The sequence below is a fragment of the Juglans regia genome, chromosome 2 (assembly GCF_001411555.2).
Source record: "Juglans regia cultivar Chandler chromosome 2, Walnut 2.0, whole genome shotgun sequence".
NCBI classification, from domain to species: Eukaryota; Viridiplantae; Streptophyta; class Magnoliopsida; order Fagales; family Juglandaceae; genus Juglans; species Juglans regia.
In genome coordinates, this window is record NC_049902.1 from 33,557,703 (window position 1) to 33,577,696 (window position 19,994).

General features: G+C 36.5%; 3 protein-coding genes across 3 annotated transcripts; all 3 read left to right on the top strand.

Annotated features, from left to right (window-relative positions):
- Window positions 1-643: 643 nt before the first annotated feature.
- LOC109012286 (phosphoenolpyruvate carboxylase, housekeeping isozyme) lies at window positions 644-8,060 on the top strand. The gene is made up of 11 exons (XM_018993831.2): window positions 644-758; window positions 1,085-1,272; window positions 1,936-2,327; window positions 2,551-2,635; window positions 3,524-3,746; window positions 4,230-4,333; window positions 4,448-4,535; window positions 5,128-5,282; window positions 5,673-6,671; window positions 6,761-7,147; window positions 7,461-8,060. Exons 2-11 carry the CDS (start codon window positions 1,105-1,107, stop codon window positions 7,755-7,757), a joined length of 2,898 nt encoding a protein of 965 aa, XP_018849376.1. The 5' UTR covers window positions 644-758; window positions 1,085-1,104; the 3' UTR covers window positions 7,758-8,060.
- A 1,790-nt stretch (window positions 8,061-9,850) lies between these two features.
- LOC109012295 (dol-P-Man:Man(6)GlcNAc(2)-PP-Dol alpha-1,2-mannosyltransferase) lies at window positions 9,851-15,078 on the top strand. The gene is made up of 10 exons (XM_018993843.2): window positions 9,851-10,235; window positions 11,471-11,558; window positions 11,691-11,850; window positions 12,033-12,250; window positions 12,394-12,689; window positions 13,598-13,712; window positions 13,802-13,940; window positions 14,259-14,455; window positions 14,544-14,633; window positions 14,709-15,078. Exons 1-10 carry the CDS (start codon window positions 9,946-9,948, stop codon window positions 14,838-14,840), a joined length of 1,725 nt encoding a protein of 574 aa, XP_018849388.1. The 5' UTR covers window positions 9,851-9,945; the 3' UTR covers window positions 14,841-15,078.
- Window positions 15,079-15,910: 832 nt separating this feature from the next.
- LOC109012300 (AAA-ATPase At3g50940-like) lies at window positions 15,911-18,964 on the top strand. Its single transcript, XM_018993857.2, has 2 exons — window positions 15,911-17,084; window positions 18,122-18,964. Exons 1-2 carry the CDS (start codon window positions 16,104-16,106, stop codon window positions 18,659-18,661), a joined length of 1,521 nt encoding a protein of 506 aa, XP_018849402.1. The 5' UTR covers window positions 15,911-16,103; the 3' UTR covers window positions 18,662-18,964.
- The last annotated feature ends 1,030 nt before the right edge of the window (window positions 18,965-19,994 follow it).

Here is a 19,994-nt window from a genome sequence, read left to right on the forward strand (position 1 = left end):
TAAGATATCGCCAATTAATCTGAAGATCTCGGCTGAAAAAACAAAAGGTATGGAATATATATGCATAGGCCTTTTATTTGGTTCAAAGATTTTTTTTTATAAAAATATTTAAATTCATAGCAGAAAATGAAATATATATGCATAAGTAACGTAATATCTTTCGTATTCTGTTAGATTTATATATGTAATTAGCTGGATAATGTTTTATATTAGATCATTGTTGGGTCGCATTTTTATTGGAATTGGATTTATTAAACGAGTAACACGTGTCTCCTTATGTAACCGAAACCGTACAGAAGCTAAATCCCTGAATTAGACAAAAAAAATTTCCATTATATAATCAACCGAATAATTATTTATTTTCCTTTCTTTCTTGGAAAATTCAATTCTTTTGTTTTGTTTTTTTGTTTTAATTTTTTGGGTTTTACTTTTCCCGTCAAACCAGTGTTGGAAAGTACAATTTATTCAAAAGGAAGATGGAACTCAATCAGGCATCTTTGGTGGGCATATTCTAATTCCAACTTGATCAAGAGAGAAAAAGGAAGACGGAAGAGACAAAAGCAGTGCAGAGAAGGAAGGGAAAAATAAAGCACTGACGTTGACAACGACAGGCTTTTATTTTCTCTATAAAGTCACATCCTTTGCACCTCTTTGGATCTCGTAAAACACACTCTCTCTCTCTCTCTCTCTCTCTCGCTCTTTCACAGTTTCACTTGTATCCGATCCAAATTTTCGGCGTCAATCTCGCCCAGATTCAGGTACGATCCATTATTGATTATCCACAACTCTTCTAGAAAATTGACATATGGGTCGTACAAAATTAGCTCTTTCCTGGACAATCGGAGATTCCCCCTTTTTTAAAGCGTTTTGAACTTTTTCAATCTCATTTTACTGTACACTATTTTCAGACGTGTCCTCTATCTCCACCACGTACTCGATTACATAGGGCTATACTTCAATGGTTCATGATCGTAATTTGTGACTCTTGGCCCTTGATTGAAAAGGAGATTCCCGGCTCCCTTTTTTGGGTGTTTGCTCTCTGATTTTCTTTGCACAAATTCTTTGTTTGGTTTTGTGATCACAGTGGGAGACTGAGAGCGAGCAATGGCTAATCGGAATATCGAGAAGTTGGCGTCAATCGACGCCCAGCTTCGACTTTTGGTTCCGGGGAAAGTGAGTGAGGATGACAAACTGGTCGAGTATGATGCTCTGCTTTTAGATCGGTTTCTGGATATTCTCCAAGATTTACATGGGGAGGATCTCAAGGAAACGGTAAGCGATTGATTTCTTCCTTTTCCACTGTTAATTTGATTAATGCCCACGAGGGGCCCAATTCTTCACTTTGCGTTGAGAAGTTTTGGAATTTGAGTTTTATGTGAAAAAGGTTTATTTTTGTGTGGGAATGGAATACCCTTTTTTATATGCGTACTCATTCTTGATTTGGCAATTTTGGGGACTGAGGTTGCTGTTTTGGTTTGGGTTTAAGGGAGTATTTAAATAACTATATTCCGGTGGTTCTGTAGTAACGAAGACCCTCAAACTGTGTCTGATATCTGTACTATCTGTTTAACATTCTGTGGTAGTTTCATCGCGAGTCTTAAGTCATTATGCTAATTTTTATGTAATGTGCGTACAAGCTCGAGAGCTCTTCCAATCATGATTTGGTGTGGGATCGGGGATCTACTGTTTGTGTTGTCCGTGCTATTCTATTTGATTCATCAATCACATTAGCGGGTAGACCAAGGACCATCTAAGATATGATCACACCGTATCTGGCATTTTTCCTTTGACATGGAAAGATGGGCGTACTTCTTTTCTTTTCGTCTGAAATATTAAATAAGAATAATGTTTTGGATTTACAGTTTGTTTAATGAATTACAGTAATTAATCATTAGTTATGATTTTCTTTTTCTTTTTCCATTGATATCTGCAAAGGTTCAAGAGTGTTATGAGCTTTCTGCTGAGTATGAGGGTAAGCATGATCCTAAGAAGCTAGAAGAGCTTGGAAGTGTGTTGACAAGCTTGGATCCAGGGGACTCTATTGTTATTGCAAAGTCTTTCTCCCACATGCTTAACTTGGCCAACTTGGCTGAGGAGGTCCAGATTGCTTACCGCAGACGGAACAAGTTGAAAAAGGGAGATTTTGCTGATGAGAACTCTGCAGCAACCGAATCAGACATAGAAGAAACTCTCAAGAGACTGGTTGCACAAATGAACAAGTCTCCGCAAGAAGTTTTTGATGCTCTGAAGAACCAGACCGTGGATCTAGTCTTCACTGCCCATCCCACACAATCAATTCGTCGGTCTTTGCTTCAGAAGCATGGAAGGTTTGTTCTCTTGTTACTGTAGTTTTGCTTCCTTGTATTTTATATTCTGATTTTGGGCTGAAGATTCCTAAAATTCAAGCTACCTAATGTAACGTTACTTATACAATTCTTTATGGAAAGCCCTACGGTTTACGTGAGGGGAAGAGTGATGAAGTTGCATTCTTGCAGCGCTTTTCTTTCTTTTGTTTTACTTTAATGTTTTCACTTTGTCGCATTTGTTCAGGATAAGGGATTGTTTGGCCCAATTGTATGCCAAAGACATTACTCCTGATGATAAGCAGGAGCTTGATGAGGCTCTTCAGAGGGAGGTGAATATCAACATCCTTTGAAATCGTTAACTTGCTATCAAATTGTTCTAGAACCGCATATTACTGAATTCATCTTACATTTTGATGAGAAAGGTGGGCCAACGTTAACAAACTTATACAACAACTCATATTTCTTGCATATGAGGCCCAGCCTGTTCTTTCCCTTTTGTGTTTTTCAATAAAATATTTGTTTATTATTAAAAAGTTTCTAAAGAGCATTGGATATAGTTACTGTTCCTCCCCTTTGTTGTGCTTCAATTTCAAGGAATATACAGTAAAATATTGGATATTACATATGCTACTGTACTTCATATTTATTATGTATGCCTTTTGGATCTTCGTAGCCATAATTATTGCTGCTCTGTGATCTTTCCAAGTTTTAGGTTTTCTTCAGAATTGTTTGTCACAAGCCAACTTTTCTCAGTAGCGTGTTGGCCATATGAATTATGCTCGAACCTGTATTTCATGTGGAAGACAAAAGGCAGAAGTTGACCTGTCGATCTGGGTTGATAACTGCTTAATTAACTTATTAAAAAAATATGCTAACTGCTCAAATGCTGCCAGTCAGAAATATAATGTTCTTATAGTAATCTGCCATGCAAGACACTGGCTGCGCTACTCCCATGCATTATATGTTTAAATTTGGTTGCTTGCAAGTTTTGGGAGATGATTTTGATAATTTAGAAAAGTGTCTTACAAAAGAAAGTTATTACTGACAACATGTTAACTCTCACAAAACTTCAGTCATGGAATGAATCTGAACTTTAGAGGATTTATATGGGGAAGTTCTGCAGAAAAAGAAAAAAAGTTTTACAGAAAAAGAAAACATTGCCTTAGTTGATGGCATTTTTAGTTTTTCACCTTTCCCTGCTACTTTATATCATGTAGATCCAAGCTGCATTTCGCACAGATGAGATTCGGAGAACCCCTCCAACTCCACAAGATGAGATGAGGGCGGGAATGAGCTACTTCCATGAAACAATCTGGAAGGGTGTTCCAAAGTTCCTACGCCGTGTTGACACAGCTTTGAAGAACCTAGGAATTAATGAACGCGTTCCTTACAATGCCCCACTTATTCAATTTTCATCTTGGATGGGTGGTGATCGTGATGGTAAGATCCTTCCCCACAGGGCAAACTTGTTGTCATAACAATTTCGAACTAGAGGAAAAAAAGCGTAACCATCAATGTATCTTCGTTGTAGCGAACTTTCCTGAACGTGTTGCTTGTTTTAGTTGGAATGTTTCTTATAATGTCAGTGTGAATTTTGGTATGATTTATTTGTTAATGGCATGGTGAAGATCTTGATAGAATGATAATATTCTACAGAAATCTGTCATGTACTTCTAAATATAGTTCTTTCGGAAGGAGAAAAATATTGGACAGAACAGCTTTTAAGTGTTGAATTTTGGAATGGGATTTCAAATTCATGATTCCTGTCTTGATTTTTTGGTATTTATTGGAATGATCTTTTTATTGGGTTTGCTGTTGGCTGGTCTAATTAGTTTATTTCAGTTGTAGAAGCTTGGGGATTCTCTCTCTCCCCTCTCTCTCTCTCTCTATCAAAGCTTGGCATTTATTTTGTATTGGATGCAGGTAATCCTAGGGTTACTCCTGAGGTCACAAGGGATGTTTGCTTATTGGCTAGAATGATGGCTGCCAACTTGCACTATTCCCAAATAGAGGATCTCATGTTTGAGGTACTTAATAGCTTCTAGGTCTTGCAATCTTCCATGGTTGGGGGATTGTTGCTTGTTTATTAATTTGTCATATGTGTCAACTAATTTCTGCTTTTTTCCTTTGTTGGGGGACAGTTGTCTATGTGGCGCTGCAATGATGAGCTTCGTGTTCGTGCAGATGAACTCCACAGGTCCTCCAAGAAAGATGCAAAACACTACATAGGTAAGTAATCTATAATGTAATGCTTTTCTTCTTGCATGTTTTATTCACACGATGCATCATTTCAATTTTCAAGAAAGATATGGTATTTCCATGTTTTGCCTTTCAAATAGTGTATTAGATATCATAAACACTGATTCATCGTTTCGAACTATTTGTCCATAGAAATGTAGAGTAGATTTTTATGCACGACACTTTCTTGTTTGCCTTTCCAATAAATCGTTCACATTTGTAGATGCATAGTTCCCTTAACCGTGTCAATGTTCATTGGCATTCTGAAATGTCTTGCCAATTTCTTCACCTTCAGCCCAAAAATGTTTCAGCTTTAGAAAAAGAAAAGAACAAATGCAAATAGTGTTTTTCCGCAATAATCTGCCTTTTAATCATGCCCCTATTTTGTGTTATTGTCTTTTGATGTTTAACCATACCCCTACGATTGGACTTATTCCTTAGTTTCTTTGTAGCCCTTGGAGACACTATTTCTCTAAGATGAGTGTACATCAGCCTTATTGTTAGAAGTATATAGTGAATTTTCAATTGAAGGGACTGAAAACTTCTAATGTTATAAGACTCGTTGTTTTTTTGTGTGACACAGAATTTTGGAAACAAATTCCTTCCAGTGAACCGTATCGTGTCATTCTTGGTGAAGTGAGGGATAGGCTTTATCAGACACGTGAACGCTCTCGCCATCTGTTGGCCAATGGGTACTCTGACATTCCAGAGGATGCAACTTTCACCAGTGTTGAGGAGGTATTTTCCTATAATTGTGTGGCCATCTCCACCTATATTTCACATCTGTTCACATCACTTTCTCCTCACCCCAACAAGGCCATATCCAACTATGCGGGCTGGGCTAGTAGATCCTTATCCCATGCCATACCTGTGATTTATCCATTAATAAGTCACAGCCAAAGGACCATCCTACACAGCCCCGCTCTTAATTGTTTAAGCTATCATACTGTGCTTAATTCTTCATTAGATAAGTGAAGAAAGAAATGGAGATATATTAGGTGGATTTGATGCCGAAGTTCATTGCTAATAAACGAGTACTTGTTCCATGAAGTTTCAAACTGCATCTTTTACTTATTTACTTATTGTTTGACTGGTCTAGTTACTGATCAAGTTTGAAATTGTATGCAGTTTTTGGAACCTCTCGAACTATGTTACAGATCACTCTGTGCATCTGGTGACCAAGCAATTGCTGATGGAAGCCTTCTTGATTTCTTGAGGCAAGTGTCAACTTTTGGACTTTCACTTGTGAGACTTGATATTAGGCAAGAGTCAGACCGTCATACTGATGTCATGGATGCCATTACCAAGCACCTGGAAATTGGGTCCTACCGAGATTGGTCAGAAGAACGTCGACAGGAATGGCTTTTATCTGAACTCAGTGGCAAGCGCCCACTGTTTGGACCTGATCTTCCTACAACTGAAGAAATTCGTGATGTTCTGGACACGTTTCATGTCATAGCGGAACTTCCATCAGACAACTTTGGAGCATATATAATCTCAATGGCAACTGCACCATCTGATGTGCTTGCAGTTGAGCTCCTGCAACGTGAATGCCATGTGAAGCAACCATTAAGAGTTGTTCCGCTGTTTGAGAAACTCGCAGACTTGGAGGCTGCCCCTGCTGCTCTAGTTCGGCTTTTCTCAATAGATTGGTATAGAAATCGAATTAATGGAAAGCAAGAAGTTATGATTGGCTATTCAGATTCTGGTAAAGATGCAGGACGGTTTTCTGCAGCCTGGCAGTTATACAAGGCTCAAGAGGATCTCATAAAGGTTGCCAAGCAATTTGGTGTGAAGCTAACTATGTTCCATGGTCGTGGTGGTACTGTTGGAAGAGGAGGTGGACCCACCCATCTTGCCATATTATCTCAACCTCCGGATACTGTTCATGGATCACTCCGTGTTACTGTTCAAGGTGAAGTTATTGAGCAATCGTTTGGAGAGGAGCACTTGTGCTTCAGAACGCTCCAGCGTTTCACGGCTGCTACTTTAGAGCATGGCATGCACCCACCCGTTTCTCCAAAACCAGAATGGCGTGCATTGATGGATGAAATGGCCATCATTGCCACGGAAGAATATCGTTCTATTGTTTTCAAAGAACCACGATTTGTTGAATATTTCCGTCTTGTAAGAATTCTGCAAATAGCATCAATATCATCTTTCTTCCTGGCTCACTAATCTTTTACTTAATAACCACTCTCTATTGTTATATGTAGGCTACACCGGAGTTGGAATATGGTCGGATGAACATAGGAAGCCGTCCATCGAAGCGTAAGCCGAGTGGAGGTATTGAATCACTCCGTGCAATCCCATGGATCTTTGCCTGGACGCAAACAAGGTTTCATCTTCCAGTGTGGCTAGGCTTTGGATCGGCATTCAAACATGTTGTTAAGAAGGACATTAGGAATCTCCATATGCTCCAAGAGATGTACAATGCATGGCCTTTCTTTCGAGTCACCATTGATTTGGTCGAAATGGTGTTTGCCAAGGGAGATCCTGGAATTGCTGCTTTGTATGACAAGCTCCTTGTTTCAGAAGATCTGTGGCAATTTGGAGAGCGGTTGAGGGTCAATTATGAAGAAACTAAGAGGCTTCTCCTGCAGGTAAAAGCAATTGGATAGAATATATTTAGATCTCGAGTTTGTTGCGGATTATTGATTAGCCTGCCATTATTGCTTTCTTTGATTACCAGTATTGAATGCTTTCTTTCACCAAGTTTCCAGTTAGTGCTTTTTGAAATTTTTAAACTGTTGCTCTAATAAGCATTGGGTAGCATAGACCTTGAATTTCCCCAATAACAGGGTATAAAATTCTGCCAAACTTTTGTAAGATTTCCATGTCTTCTATTGGTTAATGAACAAAATATATGATCATAACTTTAAAAGAAACAATTTTCCTTTTTACCTCTGCTTGTAGATTGCTGGACACAAGGATCTTCTTGAAGGGGACCCATACTTGAAGCAAAGACTCCGCCTCCGTGATTCCTACATCACTACCCTTAATGTTTGCCAAGCCTACACATTGAAGAGAATCAGGGATCCAAACTACCATGTGAAGGTGCGGCCACACATCTCGAAGGAGTTTATGGAAATAAACAAAGCAGCTGATGAACTTGTGAAGCTGAACCCAACAAGTGACTATGCCCCTGGTCTTGAGGATACTCTCATCTTGACCATGAAGGGTATTGCTGCAGGCTTGCAGAACACTGGTTAGACTTGTGCAATTCAGTGTTTTCTTTTTGCTGTTTTTCTGCAGAAAAACTTGCCTCGAGAAACCATAAACTATATGCACCAGAGGTGGATGCTCTTTTATAATCCCCGGCAGCATCGAAATTTGGTTGAGCAAATCTGGGTGACCTTATATGGTTGTAATATCATATATAGCTGTGCTCGAATACTACTAAAGCCAGCAGTTTTATTATATAGCCATACAAGAGTTGAACTTGATGGGACTTTATTTTTATGTTTTACTATAAAGATGTCCTATGGGTTTTATGTTTGAATAATTGTTTTGTGTTTTTGGTTGCTGGACAATTCCCATGCTTGTTGCTATCCATTTTATTTCAATCTCAGACTCAGACCTGTCTGGATAAAATATCATCCGGACTTGTAGATAATGCCATTCCTAATTAATGTGTAATAAATAAATAAATAAATAAATAATTGGCCATAAAGATCACAAAGATGAACAGAAATATGTCATCTACTGACTGCCTTCCGACTTGTAGGCCACATGAAAATCATCAGGTGCTATGCAAACAATCCTCCACAACGGCAACCGACTAGAGTTGTGGGGGAGTTGTAACTTTTAAGGTTGTTGTACATGGGATGTTGTTGGATATTGTGTTTAGATAGATTGTGTCATATTTCTGTTCGAATCAGGAAGTGTTATGATTGAGAGTGATGTCTGTCCTAATGTCGTTGAGCACTAATATCATAATTCAGTAATATCAACTCTCAACTTTTGATTTTAACAAACATTTTTTTTAAGTCAAATAATGGATCTACCGGAAGTGAATAATATTAACCTAAACTAATTCAAAGTTCAATGATAGATTTATTCTATTCTTAAGCTAGTACGTAGAGTATACTATTTATGTAATTTAAATAATAAGATTTAAAATTTAAAATTTATCTTTTAATTCAAATTTTGTCAAGTAAGTTCTTTATTATATATGTTGTACACACTGACTTGAGAATAAATTTTTTTTTTAATAATAAGGATTTTTTATATGACTAATATTAAATACAGTCATGAATTGTATAAGTGTTGCGTACTTTTTTAAAAAAAGAGTGAGGTCATTATTAAAAAATTAATTTTTTTATATCAAAATCATATTTATTCAATTAAAAAAAAATATACAACATTTGCACATTCTATACTACAAATATAATTTCTCTCTCTTACATTCATGTTGTCCATGCACAACTCACTACTAACAGAGAATCTAAAGGCAGGTTTAGAGGGTGAGATGAGAATTTTATATTTTGTTTTAGTGTTTAAAATATTATATTTTAGTATTATTATTGTATTGAGATTTAAAAAAGTTAAATTGAGATTTGAAAAAATTAAATTGTTTATTATATTTTGTATATGAATTGAAAAATATGTAATAATGAGATGAGATGAGATGAGAATTTTGTGTCTCATCCCACCCCCAAACCTGTCCTAACAGGTAAGAATAATTTTATAGGATTATCAAATAACAATAATTTTTTTATTAAATTATTTAAAGTGTATTTAAGAAAGAAAAATACTATTTAGCTTTCTCAATATTATCGTCCAAAATTACTGTTCGAGTATGTTTATTTTTAAATTTATTTATTTTACTTAATAATTAAAAAAGTAATTATTAGTAAAATTATATATATTTTAATTTTTTCTTAATGTCTAAATATGTTAAAAAAATGATAGTAAAAAAAAATTATAAATTTGTGCTACCCCTAACACCATCCAAAAAGAAAATAATAAGAATACTTATTTGCAACTTGATTGGAGATTGTTTAACGGAGAAAGAAAGAGAGACGTTATTATCTTTCTGATAAGGAAAATTATTTCATCATTTTTATATCATATATTATGTATAATTTATTTTTTTTATTAAATATGTGATATATAGATAATAAATAAAAAAAATTAATTTAATTTAAAAAAAATAAAAATAAAAATAATATATTAGAACGATAAGTAACGAAGCTCTTTTAATAGTAAGTTTAAAAAACAAAAGGTTGCTTTATAATAATAATAAAAAATTAGACTGGTCAGTAAAAAGCAAAAGCAGGTTAAAGAGAGTGAAAAAAAAGGTTTCTATATTACGTTCTATGGAAGGAAGTATCATCTCTCTCTGACCGGCGTCTCATAGGTCCAGTGACCGAGCTGATTGAGAGAGAGACAGAGAGAGATGGAGCTATCGACGAGGAAGAGACGTCCGCTACAGCCCGATCCTTCGTCGTCATCGTCGTCGCAATCAGAGTCGTATGGGAAGCACGATAAGCCGGGGAGATCGGGCGGTGGAAAAGGAGAGGGGGGAGACGAGGGATTAGGGTGGATGTTTCCGTTGTTCGTACTAGGAGCCCTACGCTACATGAGCGCCACATCAAACATCGTTCACGACTGCGATGAAGTCTTCAATTACTGGGAGCCACTCCATTTCCTTCTCTACAAATCTGGATTTCAGACCTGGGAGTACAGGTATATATATCACTCATATGCGGGCATGTTTATTTCTTTTTGTTTTAGAAAAGTGGCACTATACTTGGTTACACATTTGTACTTTACTGCACACTTGTAGACGCTAATAGAACCGATATCAGATAGATGAAGCGACATTGACTGATAGTTAATTTATCTCAAACTTTAAAAAACAAATGATAATTTATCTCAAACTTACTTATCAAGAAAAAAAAAGTTAATTTATCTCAAACTGTTTAGTTTTTGTTTTTCGATATGTAATTTATCTCAAACTATTTAGTAGGAGACGCGACTAATTTAGGCACGGATTTTACCATTTACTGCGGCTAGTTTGTATTTATTATGTGTCCAATACCTTAGATTACAAAAATTATTTTCAAAGTGCCATGACTATCTGATGTCCCATGGGGACCTTTTTCAAGGGCAAAACGTGGGCTATGATTGCCATTGGTATAGCCCTAAATTAGTGACGAGATAACTATCATATAAAATCTAATGCTTATATTATGTAATCTCATTTAAGCTTCTGAAAAGCCCGGGGATCATGTCTTTATGATTGTTATTTAGGTGTATATATATATTTTTTTATAAGAATATATTTAATTGATATAGAAATAGTGTTATTGAGGTTGCGCAAGCTTGCCCGGACACCCACGGTTATAAAAAAAAGAAAAAGAAGTTTTATTTAGGTGTATATAATGAATGCATTGAATGGGGCGGAGCACTTGAATAGCACAAGAGGGTATTTTGTGGGATCCTCACAACATATTACAAAGGAAGCAGTGCCCCAAAATCTGAATTGCGATACAGTATGAGACGCTGCCTATATCTATTGTGTATGAACTATGAAGACAGTTAACGAAACTGACTTTGAACTGAAAAATGCAAAGTTGGGGTTCTGCTTAAATCGCACAACCAAACATATGAATAAGAATAGTTTTTCTATTACAAAAGTTCATGGTGATACTGGTTGCTGCAATTCACTGCAGAATTGTCTTTCAGCTTGACATTTTTTTGCTATTATTAAATAGTTACCACAGGGGGCTTCTCCTGTTGTTTTGTGGTTGCAAAGGTGGGGTGGAGTTCAAATTGATCTTAGAAATCAATTCCTCGTATCAAAAGAAGAAGATTTATTATTTCCCGAGCTTTCTTGAATTGCTTTGAAAGATTTAATGGTTTAGTACGATTTTCCACTGTGATATTGATTGTTCTTATAACTTCTATGCTTCCTGCAGTTCCCAGTTTGCACTGCGTTCATACTTATACATTGTTTTCCATGAATTAGTTGGTCGACCAGCTTCCTGGTTGTTTGGTGAGGAAAAGGTAAGATTTCTCTGTACGTTAGGATTATTGTTTTTCTGATGGGTTAGTAATAAGTCATACTTCTATAACAAAACTTTTTTTAATAGAAAATATAAAAGGATTATGCTTAAACTAATACCTCTGCCATTGCAGGTGAGAGTCTTCTATGCTGTAAGACTCTTTCTAGGTCTCCTCTCTGTTATCACAGAAACTGTTCTGGTGGTAGCCCTTTCTAGGAAGTATGGAAAGCGTCTTGCTTCTTACACACTCGCAATGCTATGCTTAACCAGCGGTTGTTTCTTCGCTAGTACAAGTGGGTGGGCATTTTCTATTCATCTCTTTTGTTGCCAAAATACTATTTGGTTTCTTTAGTTGTTTTTTGTAGCAATGCACTTAATTTTTTCCATGTTGTCTGAATAGTCATAATCTAGAGTTTAAGTTGTTCCCATATGCTTGGATTTTTCTAACGTCCCCCGTCTTGACATTGTTTGCTAGGTTTCTTGCCAAGTTCATTCTCTATGTATGCCATCTCTCTTTCATCAGGATTGTTTCTTCTTGAGAAGCCTGCAATGGCAGTTGCAGTTGCAGCTGTTGGTGTAATCCTTGGCTGGCCATTCTCAATCTTGGCTTTTCTGCCAGTCACATTCTACTCTTTATATAGAAGGTTTAAGCGAGCATTTTTAACTGGGGCTTTCACCTCTCTTTCTCTTCTTGTAAGTTAATCATATCATGACATATTACTTTGTTGATCTTTCAATCCCAGTTCCTAGCATCGGCACTAGATAGAGTTATAATATTCTAATAATTAATCATTTTTCATGCCCATTACAATATGAAAATTTTGTTATTCTTCCAGGCAGTCTCATTCGTTGTTGACTACTACTACTACAGAAGATGGACATCATCTGTGCTGAATCTGCTTCTATATAATGTTGTAGGAGGTGGTGAAAGCCACTTGTATGGGACTGAAGGACCATTATACTATCTTAGGAATGGATTTAACAATTTCAACTTCTGTTTCATTCTTGCTTTGCTTTTCCTGGGATTTTTTCCAATAGCAAGGAAAAAGTACGCCCCAGACCTGCTGGTTGTAGTCTCTCCTGTATATGTTTGGCTGGTATTTATGTCTTTGCAGCCACACAAAGAAGAAAGGTTTGCCTAATTTTGCTGTTCTCTTCAATGTCCTTGCATACTTCTTGTCTTTGTTTTTTCCCTGTTTGTGTTACCACACATGAAAACACAAGTCAGTGTGGTTCTGGAGGTGGTGTCAGTGGTTGTTTTGAAATCATGCGATATATCATATTCATTAGCATCACAAAATATTTGGGATGCAAAAAGGTCCTATAAGGATTTTGCATTCTTATTGATTTTAATGTGGCTAGTTTCATGATTTCCTTGTATCCATTACTAGTTCTTAGCTTGTAGCTAGGTGTGCTCTCTGTATACCTCCCATGTACTTAGGCTACACCTACTTTCTTCTATCAATAGAACTTTTATTTTACCCGTAAAAAAAATAATTTACAAATTAAAATTGAGTGATGAACCATTTTTTATATACAAATCCTTGCTAACAGAATTTTTTTATGAATGAAATGTATATGCTGATTTTCTATGAACTATTTGAAGCATCACCTCCTACTAATGACTCTTGAAAATGAATATTATATTGACCCTTTTTCATTTATCAGAATCATTTGTGCCTTTGGGACAAATGCACCTCCACCCCCCCATGAGTATAGGGTGGTGGGAGAGGTTGGGGCTTGATGGCATAGATGCATAAATCCATTGTGTGACATATTATAGTGACCAGAAAGACTGGTATCCATTATCTTTTGCTTCTGTAATGTTATAGGTATATATAAAGGTTTATATCTTTGCATTTGTGGGAAGCCATTTTTGGTTATCTACTCATCTTCTGGCTTTCATATATGATTTTATTTTGAAATTTCAAACCTCTTTTGCTGGTATCTAGAGTCCTGTAGTTAACATATAATCCAATTCCATTTAGCCTTCAGTGTAATATAAATTGATGGCAATTGTTTTCTTAACTACATTTGCAGGTTCCTTTATCCAATATATCCACTAGTTTGTGTTGCTGCTTCGGCTGTCATTGAGAGCTTTCCCGATCTTTTCCAAGATAAATATAATCCGAATGATAAACCCCTGATGTTTACAGTATGTGTACACTACATTGCTATGCAATTCTCAATCTATATTAATGAGCTTTCACTCACAGTCAAGTGTTTTGTTGTGTGCATATGCAGATAGCAAAACTTCTTAGACCTGTGGTTCTTAGCCTCATCTTGTGTACCTCCCATGCTCGAACTTTTTCATTGATTAATGGTTATTCTGCTCCGTTGGAGATTTACAAGCTTTTAGAGCACCATGATGATGCAGGAACAGGTGAGAGCCAGCATATAGCCTTTAGATATATGAAGCAGTGCTCTCTTTGTCATGAGATGAAATGACCATGGGGACACAGTTTCAATCTTCCTTCTGAAATTCTCAAACTTTTAGAATCTCTAAATACTCTTTATTCCCTGAATTATTGGCTAGGTTTGTGCAATTCACTGGCAACCAAAGTTTTGATAGTAAGGCCATGAAAATAGGAAAAGAAAGTCAATTTGAGTACCTCTTCAATTCCAGAGACCTTATTATTTAGTACCGGCAAGGAGATACATCCATGCGAGTTTTTTAAATTTTGGGTCCCATACACTGCAGGTTCTGTAGTATGTGTTGGAAGTGAATGGCACCGTTTTCCATCATCATTTTTAATTCCTGATTATGTTGGAGAAGTCCGTTGGATTGATGATGGATTCCGAGGTCTTCTCCCATTCCCTTTCAATGCTACCCTTGGAGGGACCGCAGCTGCACCACCTTATTTTAACAATAAGAACAAGGCATCAGATGAGCAATATGTAATTAACTCCTGTCCTTGGTTGATATAAAGCCTAAACGTGTTCTATTTTCCTTTATTTCGTTGTTGACACATCATTGACATTGCAGCTCCAGGATCTTGAGGCTTGTACTTTCCTTGTTGAGCTGCAGCTTAATCGACCCTACCCTACACGTGGAAGTGACTTGTCAGTGTGGGAGGTAAAAATCAGCTTTCTTATTGTTTTCACCTTTCCTAGTGTGATTGTGCTAAAATTGTTCCCACATGCTACACAGGCAGTCGCTGCACTGCCTTACCTGGACCGGGAGCTCTCACCTCCCTTGTATCGGTCATTTTTCATTCCGTACCTGTGGCAGGAGAAGAATGTGTTTGGTATGTACAAGCTACTTAGAAGAATAGGAAAATGATTTGGGAGCTGTAGTCTAGAAACTGTGGACGACCATAAGTTTTGAACAGTTTGTTCGTAAATGGACCTGATTCCCCCCGCTAGTTTGGAATTAGATTGTAACTGATGTGGTAATTAGATTGAACCTTTTTCTCACTTGTAGGCTTTACCCTGATTCTGTATTGAAAAACTGAGTTGAGTTGCACATTGATCCAGGCTTTTGTGTTCTATAGATTTTGGTTTACAGCAAATATTTGTTATTTTCCCTTTTCTTTTGTGTTGTATGTGTGCGAGGGGCGGGGATTGTGGGGAATGCCGAAATGCTTCCGATTCTTCCATGTCCTTCTTTTCAACTTTTTGTTTAGCACCTGTCTAACCCTTCACCTTTAAATTAAGTACCATTAAATTCATTCATATAAAAACTAGAGGATTAAGCTAATATCGGTTTGAAATAAGAGAGATGTTGTGCATTGTCATCTTTAGTCACATAAGTTGATTTATCATATTTTAAACAGCATGTCATGTAAATAGTGGATTTAAATGTCACATCAGCAGTGTGATGGAAGAAGATTATAAGATCAAAGATAAAGATTCTGCAGAGGCACGCCTCTCTTTCTTTGCAAGTTCCTTTTCTTGTCTAGGAGAGAATGTTGAGTCATCAATGTGGAAACAGGGCTACCTGACCGACTTTTGGCGAGGCACGTAGTCTCTAAGATTTGTGAATAATAATAATATAATTTATAAATAATAATGAGATAAAATTAAATATTTATAAAGTTTTGTTAAATGTAAAAAGAAAATTAAATAAAAAATATTATAAAATTAAAATATTATTAAAATATAATATTTTAATATTATTTTTATTTTGAAAATTTAGAAAAGTTGTAAGGATTAATTAAAAAAAATTATAATGATTAGTTTAAAAGTATTTATATTTAAATATTGTTTAAAAATAAGATGAGATGAAACATGTTTCTAAACATCCCAACCAATGCTTACTTGAAGGACAAACATAGGAATGGAATTTCCTAACAAGCGTTTCGTTTTCACGTATGATATTGAAATATGAGAATTAAACCGATAAAGTTTAGGAGCACTTAACTAAATTTTCATTTGTCATCCTCCAATGTCAAGCGAAGACCGAGACAAATGTAAGTCTTTGCGAGGTTTTTTTGCCATAAAACTCGCTTGAGGCTTGAGAGCCTGCCTCATTTTTTCTCATATCAGGAAGTACCAAAGATCCAAAACCACTTCCTACCCAAACCAAAACAAAAGCTAATAGAAAATGTTGTCACGAAAAAGACTGTCCGATCCGAGAGCACTTTTGACTGCAGCAGCCTCTTTTGCTGCCACGGCCATGCTTATTCGAAGCGTTGCCAATGATTTCATTCCTATGGAACTTCGAAGCTATTTCTTCACCAGGATCAGTAAACTTTGCTGTAATTTCTCTTCGACATTGATCGTTGTCATAGATGAGTTTCAAGGGCATTCCACAAACAAGGTCTTTGAGGCTGTTGATGCCTATCTGGGCACTAAAGTGACCCCTTATGTTCGAAGAATTAAGGTGAGCAAAGGCGATGAGGACACGAGATTAACAGTCTCTGCTGATAGAGATGAAGAGATAGTTGATGTTTATGAAGATTTGCAAGTAAGCTGGATTTTGGTTTGTAAAGAGATTGAATCGTCTGGTACTAGAAGTGGTGGAGATATTAATTCCTTCTCAAGACTAGAAAGGAAAGCCTTCGAGCTAAAATTCCACCAGAAACATAGAGAAAAGGTGTTAAATTCATACTTACCTTACATTTTGGAGAGAGCAAAGGCCATTAAAGAAGAAATCAAGGCTATAAAGCTTCACACAGTTGTTTACGGGAGCTGGGACTCGAACGCCATTAATCTTGATCACCCAATGTCCTTCAAAACCCTTGCCATGGATCCCGACCTTAAGATGGAATTGATGGATGACTTGAACAACTTCGTGGAGGGGAAGGAATTCCATAGAAGAACTGGGAAAGCTTGGAAACGAGGGTACTTGTTGTATGGTCCTCCTGGCACTGGGAAATCAAGCTTGATAGCAGCCATGGCTAATCACCTCAGTTATGACATCTACGACTTGGATCTAACATCTGTACGGTCTAACTGTGGTTTAAGATCATTGTTGCTTGGCATGTCGAGCCGATCTATACTCGTGATCGAGGATATTGATTGCACAATCAATCTGCAGAACCGAGAATCCTCGAAGGAATCAGGGGATAATAGCAAAAATCAGGTCAGTATGCTGTTATGTTATGTTATTATGCACTAGCATTTCAAACACACGTCTCCTCTCCAAATTTTCTCCAAATTTCATGAAAAGTGCACCCTGCTTTAAAGTTTTCAAAATTACTTCTTGTGTCTGCTTGGATTATGTATCATTCAGAACGACTACAGAAATCTACATCCATTTGTTTTCAATTTTTCCTATAATCATTTCAAAACGTTGGCTTGCAAACTTCAGTAACCAAGTGACTTCCATTAAACAGAATGGGGAAATACATAGTTTCTGTAGCTCACCATGTTCATCTGCTAAAAAAAATTTATGGGATGCTTCGTTATTCATATTCTATTGCATAGACAAAGGACATTTTAAGTGCAAGCTGATGTCAAAGTGTGCTTTAACAACCCATTGATTTTCTTGGTCACCACTCCTCCTGTAGTGACAATGTAATAAGAACCAAATTTCCACTCTCTGGGTCCACCACTCCTCCTGTAGTGACAATGTAATAAGAACCAAATTTCCACTCTCTGGGTCCACCACTTGCCATTCTTTCCTGTCCAAGCTTGCCCTTTGGTCATGTTTGGAATTAAATGTATTTCAGAAGTTTTTAAAAATATTTTCTTACTTTAAATCCAAACATTTTACACCAAAATAATATTACGTTCAAAGACCAATACAACTTCCACAAAATTTAAAAAAATAAAAAATAAAAATAAAAAAATAAAAAATTGCCATAACTTCTTCCATGTCTCTTTACTATAACATAATAACATCAATCCTCTATCTCCTACTCTTATCTTTGTCGTCTCCTTGACTTCCTTGCCTTCTTCCTTTTGTCCCCTCTGAGTTGGTGAAGGTAAAGCATAATTGAAGCGATCAACGTGTACTCACTGCTTTTTCTTTCCCACCCAAGCGTGTGTGCACACTGTTTTGTTTGAAGAGAATATCTATATTATATGGTTGTTTTTTATTATGTGAGGACCACTATTGCATTAACCCAACACTACTTATCATGTCTGATATATTTATCCTTAATTATTTCAAAACAGGTGACACTTTCAGGGCTGCTCAACTTCATAGACGGTCTTTGGTCATGCTGTGGTGAAGAACGTATCATTGTTTTCACGACCAATCACAAAGATAGGCTCGACCCTGCTTTGTTGAGGCCAGGTCGCATGGACATGCACATTCACATGTCATATTGCAACTTTTCTGGATTCAAGCAATTGACATTCAACTATCACGGGATTTCCCAACATCAACTCTTTGAAGAAATTGAAGGGCTTGTAGGGGAGGTTAAAGTCACACCTGCCGAAGTTGCAGGTGAGCTCATGAAGAACAAAGATGCTGAAGTTTCTCTCCATGGCCTCATCAAGTTCCTTCAGAACAAGAAAACTCAGCCTCATGATAAGGCTGAAACTGATAAGGATGTCAAAGGAGACCATCAAGAAGGGAAAGAGAAGAAAGATGGTGAAGAGGAAAAATTAAAACAAGTTGAGGGTGATAAGGCGGAAACTAACAAGGATGCCAAAGGAGACCATCCAGAAGGAACAGAGAAGCAGGATGGTGAAGAGGAAAAAGTAAACTAGCTGGTCATGGATGATGAATAACAAATATCAGAAATAAGTTGGAAAGACTTGAATGGCTTGTGAAAGTGCTCCCCTTCCTTTTCTCTTCCCCCTCTCACATGTTGAATCCTCATCATTTTTCGGGAAAATAAAAGAGGGATGTTTTCTTGGTGAAGATACATGGAACTGGGTGAGGGCTGAGTGCATGTTCAAATGGTGAGGAGACATAGTGAGTAACTCTTTATGTAGTAGTTGTTGTGAGGGACGAAGAGTAAATTTTGTTAAGATATAAAATAAATAATAAAGTCTACATGTTTCCATCAATTTAAAATTTTGAGATAAGTAGTGATTTCACATGGTATCAAAGCAAATGTCATGAGTTTAAATCTTGACTCTACACTCTATCTCAATTAATTAAATATTTTACATGTTATGCTACCCATTAGAAGAGAGTTTGACTCACACGTGAGGGGGTGTTTGACTCACATGTGAGGGAGAGTGTTAAGTGTAAGACTAAAAATGATTCTATAATGCGGAATAATACTTTAGAAACAAGAATCGACAGGTTTTAATGTTAAGAATAATACCTCCAGCCATTGATGCTATTCACTCATATGCTGCATTTCTCACTGTGTTTGACACTTCCAAACTCTTCTTCACTCTATTTAGATGGTGTAAGACTGAAGGGAATTGAGTGAGTAAGTCTGGAGACCAAACACTGTATTTATAGCCGAAACCTCCATCAAGCTTCGGTGTTACGTGTCCCACGTGCTCAGATTTTTATGGGATCAGTTTCTACGTTTTATGAACGTGATGAATAACTCAGAGTGGACCACTTCAAGGACTCTTAAACTTAAGGAAGTGAGAGACTCATTCTCACGAATGGCCTCCGTGAGAAACGGTCAACATTAAGATATAAAATAAATAATAAAATATATTTCTTCATATCAGTTTAAACTTTTGGAACAAGTTGTAATTTCACAAATTCTTCATTTGATCTTCCTTATATATTCATTTGAATCGAGAACAACTTTGCAATTATATATGTTCCATGTCTATGTAATAAGGGATGATTTTCTTGGTTTCGTATGCCTCCTTAATAGAACACCTTGAGGTATTCAAACTTTGAAGTAAACTCAAGAATTTAATTAATAAATTGACTGCCACCCTTTTTCTTTATTTTCACCTATACATACATCATCCACCGAAAACAGACGCTGATATGATTTTTTAATGATATTGTCAACTATTAATATATAACATATCAGTTCAATCTTGTCATCTCCGAATTTAAATTCCATGTCAGCCCCAAATTCATCTGCAATATTATTATTATTATTTTTAAATAAAATTT